A 15,115-nucleotide genomic window follows, 5' to 3' on the forward strand; every position below is an offset into this window, starting at 1 on the left:
CCGTTTGTAGTGGTAGGTAAAGGTCCCCTAAAGGCTCCTCCTTCTAGTGGGGAGTTTTTTCAATATCCTTATATGAGGTATGTGGAGCTTGGGCTCAGGGCCCATTTCAGCCAGAAGAGGAAGGCCTGCTGAGGATGTTTAAGCTCTCCCCTGGGGGGCTGGGGAAGGAACCCCTTGTAGTTGTCTGGGAGAGAAACTGGAAATAAACGTTCAAAGAGGAGGCTTTTTTTTTTTTTTTACATTAATGAACAGCCGGCCAGTGAGTCCCACCTTAAGAAAAAAAAAGAAAAAAGGGAAAAACATTCACCCTGTTTTTTTTTTCTTCTCTTTTTAGATTTATATAAACACTTCTTAAATTTTACTGGGGACTCTGATATGCCTAAGCAGACATACCTTTTTTTGGTTTACGAAATATTACCTATTGGTTATTGCTTTTTTCTTGTCTTTTTGTTATGGCCTGGACTTGAACCTGGGACCACTGCTGTGTCTAGCAATGACTCTTCTCACTAAGCTATCTGAGATGCTGGACAGCACCCTGTCTGGTCCATTGGACAGCCCTGCCTTGTGCCTTGACTTCTGCTGAACCTTGAACTTTTTGCTACTCCCATGAACGTCCTAATTTAAAGTGGTTGTATAGTCTATTTGTTAACTTTTACCTACAGGTAAGCCTATAATAAGGCTTACCTGTAGGTAAAAAAAATATCTCCTAAACCTGTATGGTTTAGGAGATATTCCCCTTGCTATGAGCCGCTGACTGCAGCGGCGCATGCGCACAGGGGATTCTCGGCTGAAGGCCCAGCAGCTGCCGGACCTTGCCGGGGAAGAAATCTCCCGCGCGCATGCGCGGAAGTGACGACATCGCGGTTTCAGCCACTCACAGCGCTGGAGCAGCGATACCCGGAAGACACGCCGAGGCAACATGACAGCTCCCTCGGCGTGGACCAGGTAAGATACCGACGCCTTGTTCTAAGGTAAATATTTCATAATGAGCTAGTATGCGGCATACTAGCTCATTATGCCTTTTGCCTTACAGGGGTAAAAAAAAAAAAAAAATGTCAGCGGGTATACAACCGCTTTAAGCTATGTCTCTGCACTTCTTGCTTGCCAGGTTATTGTGCTCTCTCAGCCAATATCTTGCTCTTGTCTTCCCTGCTGCTGTCCATATTTTGCTACACTCGTTACTGACCTTTGGCTTGCTCCTCAACAATGCTTCTGCCTGATCCCAACCTGCAACCACTTGTCGGACCCATGGCTTGTTTACTGACTACACTTCTGTCTGATCCTTACCTGCTATATCCGCTACTGGACCCTGGCTTGCTCACCTCCTGGTGGGGCAATCCTGAGGACCTGTGACCTGGCAATAACATGCAGCAAAACCCATCTTCACCATCAGGATCTCTGGTGAACACCGGTTAGTACTTAGACTTTGCACCTCAGATGAGCCGGTGTCATTCCCCAGGGTGACCTGCTTGTATACTTATCCTGCTGGTCAGTGGGAGTCCCCCTACTGTTATAGCTACTGGTCTCTGAGCCTGACCCCTGATCATGACAATTTCTCTTAATCTGCTTATATTAGCTGTACACTATTTCTGTTTTGCGTATCACAGCCCAAACAAACTTTTTTGTTGTTATATACTGTGAAAGAACCTGTTATGTTTATTATCTGTATAACTGTAATTGGTACACCTCTTGAGATTTCCACCTGATTAGTAATGTTATTCAATGCGATAAGACGCGTTATCTCCTCCCCGCCTATATGATCTTTTCTTATGCACTGATTCTTCAACTTTTTTATAGTTTGTGTAACTTTTGATATAATCTAATAAAAATCTATTGATATAATATATTTAATAAGAGGAGGCTGTTTCCCGTTGTTTCCTCCCTTTGGAAGATCTGTAGGAGTGTGCAACCAGAGGATGGAGAATAGATAGGATAACATCTGGGTGAAGCCACAAGAGATACAATGCTTAAACATCTTTATTTTAAGGCATTATTTGGGAAATGCCAATGCCAGTGCCAGTATTTTCACTGTTATTTGTAATTCATTGAACTGTTCCAGCAAAGTTTGGCTGCGTCAAGAAGCCTCTGTTTGAAAATCTAATGGAGTGAAGTGTTTATCACAGCCAAGTCCCAGGAAGTGGAGTGAGAGCTGTGCTTACTGGTGCAAGCCTGACATCTGGGTCCTGGAAGCTGACGCGTGGACCAGGCGTGTGAGTACTCCCAGGGAACAATGTGTTAACTTTGTAGGGGCCAGGAGCATGAGAAGTCTAGGCCTCAGGTCATCATCCGTGCATGTAACGTATTGGGTTGGGCTGAACAACCTGTGACACCCTGCAACCTTCACATAGAGGCGGACATGCAGCTGCATGTGAAGGTCACATGAAGCTGAGATGCCTACTACAGGATTCAGTCAGGATGAGGGGACATAAAACAAAAATTAGAAATGAAACATACTGTTTTAAATATTTTCTCCTTGTAATTACAAAACCTTTGGGCATGTTCTGTAAGATAATCTTGTACAGAACATCACTGGTTGATTGACTCACTGCATTTCCCATCAGGTTTTCTCCTATTACAATCCATGGATTGATCACCAGTCTGCTAAAATTCGGACAATGTATATAACTGGAGAAGATTGGGGTCTTTTCTCAACAAAAAGTATAGCTTGACTGCAACTTATAAAAGACTTGTGCTGAGAGAAACATATAGACTGTCCTTTCTGATCTCCCCTGAAGATGCTTTTTGCCTGGCTATGTTTGGCATAATTTATAGAGCTGAAACCCAGCACGAGTCAACAGCAAAGTCCATATCTATGACTCAGGAAGTGTGGATTAGCAAATGTGCCTAGCAACATGTACCTTCACCTTAGGCTTGGCAGCCTATGACATTACCTCAGCACAGGTTTTGTTTAACCAGATAGAACAACTTCATATTTCTAAGTTCCAGGTATACCAGATTGTGGCCTGATATGCAAATCCAATTTACCGATAAGTCTACAAAGTAAAGGATAAACAGATAGTACCTTACCATGTTCATCACAGTGAGTATGTATGTGGTGACACTTTCTTTGCCATGTTTTTCCACCATTTTCTTATCAGCCACCACAAGGGTCTCAACAACCAAACTGTTGGACTGCTGGAATTTTGCAGCAGAACGCTTCAATCTCAGTGGGTGGGAATGTTCATCAGATCTTATACGGGTGTCTTTTGAAGTAAAGCCAGATGAATCTAGAAATAAAGATACAACATTTACTTCAAGTACAATTTACTTTGTAGAAATACATTCAACTATTTAGGAAAATAAAGAAGAAAGCAGGGTTCATATACAGTATAGTTGGGTCCAAGTTGTAGCTACATCTTTCACACAAGCCCCAGCATACAGTTGTTCTCATAGGTTTACATACCCTGACTGAATTTATGGTTTCTTGGCCATTTTTCAGAGAATATGAATGATAACACAAAAACTTTTCTTTCACTCATGGTTAGTGTTTGGCTGGAGCCATTTATTATCAATCAACTGTATTTACTCTTTTTAAATCATAATGACAACATAAACAAACCAAATAACCCTGATCAAAAGTTTACATACCCCAGTTCTTAATACTGTGTATTGCCCCCTTTAACATCAATGACAGCTTGAAGTCTTTTGTGGTATTTGTGGATGAGGCTATTTATCTTCTCAGATGGTAAAGCTGCCCATTCCTCTTGGCAAAAAGCCTCCAGTTCCTGTAAATTCTTGGGCTGTCTTGCAATTACACGTTCGAGATCTCCCCAGAGTGGCTCAATGATATTGAGGTCAGGAGACGGCCACTCAAGAACCTTCACTTTATTCTGCTATAGCACATGACAGGTCAACTTGGCGTTGTGTTTTGGATCATTGTCATGTTAGAATGTCCAAGTACGTCCCATGCATAGCTTCCTGTCTGATGAATGCAAATGTTCCTCCAGTATTTTTTGATAACATACTGCATTCATCTTGCCATCAATTTTGACCAAATTTCCTGTGCCTTTGTAGCTCACACATGCCCAAAACATCTGCGATCCACCTCAGTGTTTCACAGTAGGAATGGTGTACCTTTCATCATAGGCCTTGTTGACTTCTCTCCAAATGTAGCTGTAACGACACCCCGAGTATGAAAGGGGTTAAAGTCGTTTAAGACATTCCATTTCCAAACACAAAGGCAGCTACTGAACACTTCAATCAGTCGAACAAGGAACCCATACAAATAATCCCCCCCCCCCCCAAATACGAGACAAGGCTCTGTCTTGAGGTTCAAGCAGGAATGAATCTTTACTCAAGCACATGTTATACAGATGCCACTTCAAAACACTACCCCCCACCCTTGGAAAACAGGGTGGGTTAAACTGTCCAATGACAATGGACACACAGGTCAGGTGTGTTTAACTTCTCATCAGTAAACAGTCTTAGCAGGGGGGCTGCTGGAAGAATCCCCCCTCCCTCCATAGAGATAAACATCCCATAATCCAAGGCAGACAGACACAATAAAACATTGGAATACAGCCACACCCCAAACTAGCACAGCAAATAGTACACAACACAATGAGACAGCACACATTATATATACACATATATACAGCATTGAGTCTGACTAGCACAGATCGTAGCGGGGTTCTCATTCACCATGTGCCCCTATTATTGACTCCCGTCACAATGACATATCCTGGGTCCCCAGAGTCTGTATGCCTTGGGAGACATGGACTTGCATCTAAACTAACACCACCTCAAGGGTCCCCAGGCATACAGCTCACAAAGAGCACCGTTCCCCCAAATGCCAGGGCCCATAATCGGTCGGCAAGAGGGTAGCATTAAGTCCCCTTCAAAAGCCTCTGTCCCGGCTAGGTCTGTCATAGTAGCGTTTATGGTTGTGGCCAAAAAGCTACATTTTGGTCTCACTCCAAATGACTTTGTGCCAGAAGGTTTGAGGCTTGTCTCTATGCTGTTTGGTGTATTGTAAGCAGGATAGTTTGTGACATTTGCATAGTAATAGCTTTCTTCTGGTGACTCGACCATGCACCCCATCTTTCTTCAAGTGCCTCCTTATTGTGTATTTTGGAACAGCCACACTACATGTTTTCAGAGAGTCCTGTATTTCACCTGAAGTTATTTGTGGGTTTTTCTTTGCATCCCGAAAAATTTTCCTGACAGTTGTGGCTGAAATTTTAGTTGGTCTACCTGACCGTGGTTTGGTTTCAACAGAACCCCTCATTTACCACTTCTTGATTAGCGTTTGAACACTGCTGATTGGCATTCTCAATTCCTTGGATATCTTTTTATATCCTTTTCCTGTTTTATACAGTTCCTGCAGATCCTTTGACAATTCTTTTGCTTTCCTCATGACTCAGAATCCAGAAATGTCAGTGCAGCACTGGATGAAAGATGCAAGGGTCTGTCAGGAGTCCAGAAACTCGTTGAACTTTTATAAACACACACACAAATTACAGGCAAACTGATTACAGGTGAGGATGGTTACCTTTAATAGCCATTCAAACCCCTTTGTGTCAACTTGTGTGCATGTTATCAGGCCAATATCGCCAGGGTATGTAAACTTTTGATTAGGGTCATTTGGGTAGTTTATGTTGTGATTATGTTTTAAAAAGAGTAAACACAGTTGATTGCTAATAAATGGCTTCAGCCAAACACTAAACATGAGTGAAAGAAATGTTGTTGTGTTATCATTCACATTCTCTGAAAAATGGCCAAGAAATCATAAATTCTGCCAGGGTATGTAAACTTATGAGCACAACTGTAAATACAGTGTGATGTCAAAGCATTCCCAATGATATCCCCAAAGGTTTCTGCATTGTGGACTTTGGGGAGGGCACTTCTTAAAGTTTAAATCTGGCCAAATTTTTTTTTTTTTAGTTTTAGTGGGGGTTTTATCTGTGGTCTGTATCCCCTTTGGAGAGATTTTCCCTCTCTTCCTGTTGCATAGGAACCCTTTCAAGTTGGGACAAAAACTGCAGCAACATTCTTTTTTCAGTATTATTGCAAGAAATTCTTAATACTGTCTACATCCTCCTATCCTGGCACAAACCCCTTCCCTTGTTTCTTGTTCTGCTGTCACAGTGACAGGAACTGAGAAGAAATCTCTCCAACGTTGTCATGAACAGCAATAAAACCAGTCCAAAGTATCTCCTGTTCACGAGTCTATGCAAAACTAAGATATATGTTCTGAATGGACTTAGGTAGGTGGTAAAGAGGGTCACCCAAAACTGCAGCCAATAAGGTCAGCCAATAAAGTAATTTATGATGTATTGGGCATTACAAGGAACATCTCCCCCTGAAGATACCAACCTTGCTATACCATATAACCACACAGTCAACCCGGAGGGGAATGAGAGGAGGGATAAAAAGTGGTACCAATTAAGGATTGTGCATACTGAAAGTATGATAAACCCCAAATGTATTCCAAAAGTAAAAAAAAAACAATATGTATAACTATATGGTGACCATCAATTGGTGATTGAGACAGAACAATATAAATCCACAGACTATATTTTTGTGATATTGTGTCTTTGGGTTGACATGTTTCTCGGTCAGTTCACTTCCTCAGGATCTATGCTACCTTTTAGGTCTATGATAGTAATGGTCCACCATCTCAAAAAGCACCAAGCAAAATCCCCAAACCACCAACATCTGGAATCTTAGAAAATAATCTCATATTCACAAACCACAAGAGAGAGATGAGGCCACCTCCCCATAAATGTGTGTGTAGGAGATATTCAGTATAGTGATACTGTTAAATCTCCTGTATAGGGAATATCCAAAGCCCCACCCCTTCTCCCAGCCACTATTTCAAAAAGTGTTTACTAAGGAGGAAAATGGGGCAAGAAAAATAAATAACCACTGTCTACCCCTTTGTGGAATGATGACGTTCCAGCCTTGCTATCCCAATTTGATACACAACTTAATAAGTTAAGCTGACCGCGGAAGTTAAGATGACTGCGCAATTGTCATTCAAAGTGCGACAGCACTGAAAGCTGAAAAGTGGCCTGGGCAAGAGGGGGTAAAAGTGCCCATTATTAAAGTGGTTAAATTTAATGTAGATTGCCTTTCCTTTTCAATCTACAGCTACTGTCATTTTCTGCAAAATGCAACACAATCTGGCAAACTGGGGCATTCTGTACACAGTTGGTGTACAAAACGCCCCCAGAAATGTCAATTCCTACTTCTGTTATCGACTCACTGACTTTTCCACAGGTATGCACTAAGATACACATTTTAGGCAAGAGGAATTTTTGACCATGTTTCTAGATACTGGGTAAATTCATATATTATTTTATTTATTAGAAGATTTTTTTTGTAAGATTTACTGTAGGAATGTTGCCCTTACAGCTTACAAACAAGGATAAAACTTGGCTTAACAGCTCTGGGTGTTGTACTAGAATAAGCGAGGTCCCTATAGTGCAGACACCCTACTATACAACCCTCTCCCTCCTATTTGCCTGAAACACACCACAGATGATTCCACCTTTAACTTACTTTTCCTGGGTTTTCCACAGAAATGCTGCTTTTGCGAACTTTGAGGTGCTTGGTGAATGGAGCTTGGATGAGAGGTTTCCCTGTCCAGAGTAATTGTACTCTCTGCTGACCGCTTATATAATACATGAGGGTGATGTCCACCTGGAGCCGTGACGTTGTGCTTTTCTGCAAGGTGCTCCGGCAATGGTGATATGAAATATTCACTTGTGAGCGTCCTTAAGAAACCTGACTGGAAAGAAGATATTTAGTTAGCTCAGTTTATTAAAAGGTTCTTACGAAGTAAATTCCCCAGTTCCTTCTGAGCTGTATCTGAAATATAATCAGCCTTATGGCAATTTCAAAAATGCTCTATTTGTTTAAAATGGCTTTTGTTCTTACTTTTTAATTATAAATGTATATCTATCTAATTTTTTTCATTATTGTGCTGCTGCTTAGGCCTCATGCACACGAGACGCTGTTAAACTCGCGTTCAGAGGCAGTTGGACACTTTTTTCAACTGCCCCTGAACCCATTCAATGTATTGTCCATGTACACAGTCTCGTTTTTTGGCGTTTTTAGGCAGTTGCGTTTAACCTCGTTTTTCCAGAAGCAAAAAAATGGGTTCAGACGCAAAAGTTTTCCCCGTTTCAGACACCAAACGCGGCTAAACGCCGGTACCACGTTTAGCCGCGTTTGCGTTTATAAGTGTTTTTTACAACCCGACTTTGGGGCCACATATCTCGGGGCCACTTAAAGCTAGGAACCCCAAATTTGGTGTGGACTAACACTATAACATATCCAAATTTGGGGTTCCTAGCACCAAGTGGCCCCGAGATATGGGGCCCCAAAGTCGGGTCACAAAATGTCATTCTATGCTGCAGAAAAGTGCTTGACATTTTGCGACCCGACTTAAGGGCCCCATATTTCGGGGCCACTTGGTGCTAGGAACCCCAAATGTGGTGTGCTAACACAGTTGGACTAACACTATAAAATATCTAAATTGGGGGTTCCTAGCACTAAGTGGCCCTGAGATATGGGGCCCCAAAGTCAGGTCACAAAATGTCATTCTCTGCTGCAGAAGTGCTTGACATTTTGCAACCCGAATTTGGGGCCCCGTATCTCGGGGCCACTTAGTGCTAGGAACCCCACGTTTGGATATGTTATAGTGCTAGGTCTACTGTGTTAGCACACCAAATTGGGTTTCTAGCACCAAGTGGCCCCGAGATATGGGTCCCCAAAGTTGGGTCGCAAAATGTTATTTTCTGCTCTGCAGACGCTTCTAGACGCAAACGCGGCTAAACGCGGGTAAACGCGGCATGCAAACGCGGCATGCAAACGCGGCATGCAAACGTGGCAAAACGGGCATTTCTAAATGCCGGTTTCAGTTTTTAAAAACATGTGTTCAGCAGAGTTTGCACTGGCGTCTCGTGTGCATGAGGCAAAAAAGCCTGCAGTTATGAAATAAGAGATGGACAGGACAGAAAAATTAGTTTTGTTTCAAAGTTAATCATTTCGTTTGGTTGTATTTATTATGTTAGAATGTAAAAAAGTTGGGTGGGGAGCTTGTGCAAATAGAACAGGTTGGCACAATCCCCAAAGGTCAATATTTAATGAGCATAGGGTATCCCTGAGTTTCCCACGAGAGGAGACACATGAGTATAGGGGATTTTTAAACGTGCCACAGCCAATAGTAAACAAGATATGTAAAAAAAAACTAAAATTTATTAATCCATAGAAAAAGTGTAAGAAGACATTCTAAAAACATGTACAGTGCTGCCAAATTTGCCATACAATCGACAGAACCCAGGATAGTTGTGGGATAGACGAGTTTCACCCAAATTGGGCTTCTTTAGGATCCACTTGACGTTCACATAACATATTAACTGGTAAGTAAACAATACATAATTATTGCACAATATACCTGCAGAATATTCACCACATATAATAAACGACAATAAGAACAAAAATAAACATCAGCACCAGCAAGCAGGAGTGGAAACAAAAAAACAACAAAAAAAAGGAAAATGAGGAAAGGCATGGGTGACTCCGGGGGTGGCAGGAAAGATGGACAAGGAGTGTGGGGAATAGGACGCTCTGGATAACAAGGAGACTTTAACAAACAGTACATGACCGGCTCTTAAAATGTGAATAATGCACCACAGCAGCACTTCAGAAGAGGGAAGAACAGTCTATAGGAAAAACAAAGCAGAGAAGAAGGCGCTTCTAAAGTGCAGTAATAAAACACTTTAATGACAAGGAAGGGTTAAAAACACTTACAAGATGGAAGTAAAAAACAGGCATATCAATGAATCCATAAAAGCAAGCAGGATGCCTCCAGGGAGTAAAGACAGCTGCAGGTGGAAGTTCCAGGCGACCAGCGGTGGGAACCATCTCTGATCCAAGATGGAGAGCCGTGCTGTCAGGACCAGCATGGAATATAGACAACTGGAAGTAATGTCAGAGTGGGCGGGGCATGTTTTGGAGCATGCCCAGTCCTTCCTTCTTCAAACCAATGGACTTTGAGTCTATTGGTTTGAAGAAGGAGCGACTGGACAAAGTCCATTGGTTTGAAGAAGGAGCGACTGAGCATGCTCCAAAACATGTCCTGCCCACTCTGATGTCATTTCTGGTTGCCTGTCAATGCTGGCCCTGACAGCAGAACGGCACTCCATCTTGGATCAGTGACACAGTGTTTCCCACTGCTGGTCGGCTGGAACTTCCACCTGCGGCTGTCTTTACTCCCAGGAGGCATCCCGCTGGATGTTAAGGATTCATTGATATGCCTGTTTTTCACTTCCATATTGTAAGTGTTTTTAACCCTTCCTTGTCATTAAAGTGTTTTATTACTGCACTTAGAAGCGCCTTCTTCTCTGCTTTGTTTTTCCTATAGACAGGATGGACAAACTGGGGGGGGGGGGGGGTTGGGGAACAAAGACTAAATCATAAGAGCACAAAAACTACCTGGACACTAACCCAGAGATGCGTACACAGCTAAAGATGCATACAAAGGCTGATTTACCACAAATGTACCCCAAAAATGGTATCGTGCGTTAGTGAACCACCTCATTTAAAGCACCGACCCTTTCCCCCTTTTCATATAAATAGGGATGGAGGCACATGGTGTCATGTACCTCTTTTAAAGTCCCAAACCCTTCTCTCTATTGCAAATTTTAAGGGTAGATGAATCAAACATGTATGTGCATTACTTTACAAATCTTTTGGCATGTAAAATATTTCCTATGTATTCCGCTGCTTATCTGGAGCTGCCCTTTAAGGCATACATTTTAAAGAACAAAAACTTTATGGCACTAAATCATAGTGTAATACTACACCTCATGTCATCTTCTGGAGCTACATAACTATTTGCTCAGGGATGAATGGTTGTCAGCGCTTTGCTATTCCACGTGAAACTACACTGCTGTCTTTTAAACATTCAGCAAGTAATTTATTGCAAACGTTAAATATATGTAGCGGTCACCTACTTTCAAGTAGGTGAGCTTTCTGTGTATAAATGACAAGGTACAGTGTCAGGTAAATTTAGGCAGGCTTCCATTGTTATTCCAGGCCTGGTTGTTTGTTTTGAGAACTGGGAGTGTCAGTGTAGTATGGGGTGTGGCCACCTGTGCTTGGACCTAGAGATGCCTCCTCTTGCTTTCAGTGGAAATGGTTCTGGAAGAGAGGTTGGACTTGGGATCTGAGTGACAGGCAGCTCATGTGTGGAGTTCTGGCCAATCATTAATTTGTTTTGGCAGGAGGCGGGACTCCCATATAAGCTGGGGTCACATGCCAAGAGGGAGTTGTGTCCTGACTATTGGAGAGGAGAGAGCCCCCCTGCGGGGAGGAGGAAGGTGAGCCCCCCCCCGCCCGCGGGGAGGGGGGGACCGGGCCACACGGAGGAAAGGAGTTAGAGACACCGCACAGCATGTAGTCGCTGGTGTCACTGGACGCCCTCTGCGGGGAGGGGAGCATGCCAGACTGGAGAGGAGGGATGGAGGAGCCATCCAGAAGAAGTAGCAACTAAGCGGAAGAAGACTGGGCGATCAATTGTTTTTGAGTGGCACATGGACAGTAGCCCAGGGGAACGGTACTACCAGAGGCTGAGGGATGTTGGTACGCAAGTCAGTGAGATAGGTGGTGATGGCCTGTGACTTTAGGTTCAACAATACCCCGGGATTCCAATCAGTCAGGCGGGAGGAATTATTCAGAATAATCTCTTCCTTAGCTCAACTTGGAAGTGCTATACAGACGGGAAGTAGTGGTCAAAAGGCGGCGGTAGAGCTCCGAGCACAAATAGAGATACAGATTGTTCTAAAAAGGTCTACAGGTGAAGAGGTTATTCAGAGTGACTCTTTACTACAACAGCCTATGTATCCTCTAGTAAATCTACCAAAGTCCATATGCAAAAAGTTATTCAGAGTGGCTTTTTGCTATTCACTTTCATTTTTCTCAAAGACCAGACTACTCCAGTCTTCCCAAAGAGAAGTTATTTAGAGTAACTTCCATTATCCGCATTGTTCTAAGTCTTTGCATAAGAAAGCAAAGGAAAGATTATGAAGCAGCAAAAGAGCATCTCAGAAAACCCCTTTTCCTATCCCAGTTCATGTTATACAAATAAAAGCAAGAGAAAAGTACAATATGGACTGTTTCTATTTCTATGGGTTGCGATGGGCTATGTGGTGAATGTGAATTACGAGTAGAACACACAAATTGCAGCTCCTACGGGGGTCGTGCGCTACATATAGAAGGGTGTTTCAAATTTAACCTGCTTTGCTTTAAAGAGTTATTTTATTTAACTCACTAAACAGCTACTGAATTTGTCTCCTGTAAATAGTAGCACAACGTGTTGATACAACCAATTAACAATAATGTTGTGAAGAATGCGCTGCACACAGCAAGTATCCCTCCTAGACATTTGGATGATGGGGGACCATCTGAGGATACCTCAGAAGATCTTGGCCCTCAGACTTCAACTTTTTCCTAGTTCAGCCCTATGTCCAGTCTGTCAAGCCAGCTATAGGCTGGGAGAAAGCCAACACTACATCTGAGCAATCAAAAGATGTACTTCCCATTTCTAAAGAAACAGGCTTCCTTCTTTCGGCTCGGTTTCCACTAATGCTTGTCATGCGACCTGGGACTGCAAAGTCGCATGACAAGTCGTACCCCAATGAGTACTGTTTATCTGTGCGATTTCAAGTTGCAGCAACTTCAGAGTAGTCCCTGCACCGCTTGGTCCCACTTTAAAGCGACTTGAGGACCTCAAGAACACACAGGCATTGTTTCAAGTCGCATCAAAATCGTGGCAAATCGTGCGACTTTCAGGTCACAATAGTGTAAACATTGGCTTACTCTGATGGATGATATCAGAGACATTGTTGAAGAGGAAAAAAAAAATAATAATGTTTTTTCCTCTCAATTGCCCAGGAAAACTTTATCCACGTTTGGAACAAGATTCTGCAATGCCAGACGGTCCGCCGGAGGTAGACGCGGCAGTGGTTCGTATAAAAAATAATTTCATCTCACCAATCGATAATTCAGCCTCAATTGAGGATCCTTTAGACAGATGAATAGACCCCAACTTAAAGGAGCTTACCAAATGGTGAGTAATCGCCTGGAAGTCAGCAATTGCCTTATCTGTATCCAAAGCCCTGTGGGCATAGACCAAAAACATGCAAACAGTGATTCATCAAAATGTTTTTAGGGAAAATATAGTCAAGGCTTTGGACGAATTATGGCTCTCAGCAGAATTCACTGGTAAGACGGCGATGCATACAATTTGTTACTTCAAAAAATCAATGTCACTACTTGTGATAGCCATATGGGTATTGCGGTCTACACAGAACTACACAGCTGACACTGTGTCAAAACAAAATCAGTATAAATACCCTTTTTTTGATGGTAAATCACTCTTTGCAGAAAGGTTACAGAAAGCCATTTCCCGCGTCACAGTAGGAAAGTCAGACTTGATTCCCCAGAACTGCAGAATTAGATGTACCCGGGGATTTAGGGATGCTTACTTGCACACACCCATACTACAACTGTTACAGAAGTATCTGAGATTTTCGGTCGACCAGGCCCATCTACAATTCCAGAGTCTCCCCTTTGGGCCCTGCACTTCCCTCAGAGCCCTCACGAGGGCTTGGATCACTACCCAAGCTTCTTTATGAGAACTGGGTCTCAGTTCTTATCACTAACCAGACAATATCCTCCTTTTATTAAATGATTCAGCCCAGCTAGTGGAACGCAGGTGGATGCTGCGACCTACTGTACACTATCAAGATACGGTTGGATGGTAAATCATCAAACAAATCATCTTTTCTCCAGTTTAGGCGCCTTATTCAACACCGCAGAAGGGACGGTGTCCCTGCCATCTCAGAAAGTGTGGGCAATCATTCAGAAAGCAAGGAGAGTGAAGACATAGTCCTACATAACAGCCTCGAGCTAACTCAACTTAATAGTCATTTTTGTCTTTTTGTATCCAGAGGGTCCTATGGACACATGGATACCTCAGGTACCTTTTAGCTAGAATTCCTGAAGCAATCAAGCAAACCATCTATCCCAGTCCATATATCAAACAAGTTTGATGCACAGGGGTCTGCACTAGTGGACAAAGAGGGAGATGCCTGTAAAGCCACGTCCATTAAGGCATGTCTTCTGGACCACAGTTACCACAGATGCCAATGCAATAGGCTAGGAGGCACATTGAAAGCAGATGTTGGTTCAAGAGAGATGGGTGTTCAATGCGGCAGACATCATCCATATATCCTGGAAATTCAGGCGGCTTATCTCGTATCGACAGCATTTGCTCTCTCAGATCAAGGACAAATCAGTTATGATTCGGATAGACAATAGAGCTGCAATATCATACATACATCACCAAGGCAGAACCAGCAACAGTTCCTTACTAAGGGAAGCGGAACCCATCTTCATTTGGCCAGAGGGGAATCTGAAGAATAGTCTATCTTCCAGCCCACTTAAACACAAATGCCGATCACCTATTCCAAGGATTCCTGGATCCCAACAAATGGTCCCTACAACCGAAGTTATTTAGTTGGATTGTGGGCCAGTGGACCTTTCCTGAACTGTATCCTTTTGCTGCAGCAAGCAATACCAAGCTGCGGAGGTTTATTTCACATCGACTGACTATAATGACCGTCATTTTCAGCAATGAGAGTTCACAGTTGCACGGCCAAAAGTAACAGTCGTTATGGCAAATTACAAATAATTGGATGTAACAGTGGTAATTACATTCTTGACATCTGACCTTACACAGGCCATACATTTAAATGATTCGATTGTTCAGAGGTTTCAATGAAAGGATTGTAACAGACTTTGCAAAATGAGTTTAAACCTGCTGTTTTCTCCAAAAACTGACCAACTGTCCTATAGAAAAGTTCAAACTCTTTTTTGTTTTAAGATTGCAATTATTAGATTGGGAAAGAGAAAAAAAAACAAGCCCACAAACTTGAAAACATATTGGTTTGTGGTGTGCTGTGGTCCACAGGTATATGGACAGGCTAGGGTTGTACTGTATATGGACAGGCTAGGGTAGTATATGGACAGGCTAGGGTAGTATAGGGGCAGGCTAGGGTAGTATAGGGGCAGGCTAGGGTAGTATAGGGGCAGGCTAGGGCAG

The 15,115-nt window shown here is 42.8% G+C and overlaps 1 protein-coding gene across 1 annotated transcript in view; it reads right to left on the reverse strand.

Moving 5' to 3' along the window:
* The window catches only part of ADAMTS18 (ADAM metallopeptidase with thrombospondin type 1 motif 18), a 166,442-nt gene that overhangs the window by 73,212 nt on the left and 78,115 nt on the right, over positions 1–15,115 (reverse strand). The window contains exons 4-5 of the mRNA XM_073603886.1: positions 7,504–7,732; positions 3,028–3,227 (exon numbers count right to left, since the gene is read on the reverse strand). Coding sequence (XP_073459987.1) covers positions 3,028–3,227; positions 7,504–7,732 — 429 coding nt within the window. The remainder of the gene's footprint in view (positions 1–3,027; positions 3,228–7,503; positions 7,733–15,115) is intronic.

The sequence above is a fragment of the Aquarana catesbeiana genome, linkage group LG11, assembly GCF_042186555.1.
Source record: "Aquarana catesbeiana isolate 2022-GZ linkage group LG11, ASM4218655v1, whole genome shotgun sequence".
NCBI lineage: Eukaryota > Metazoa > Chordata > Amphibia > Anura > Ranidae > Aquarana > Aquarana catesbeiana.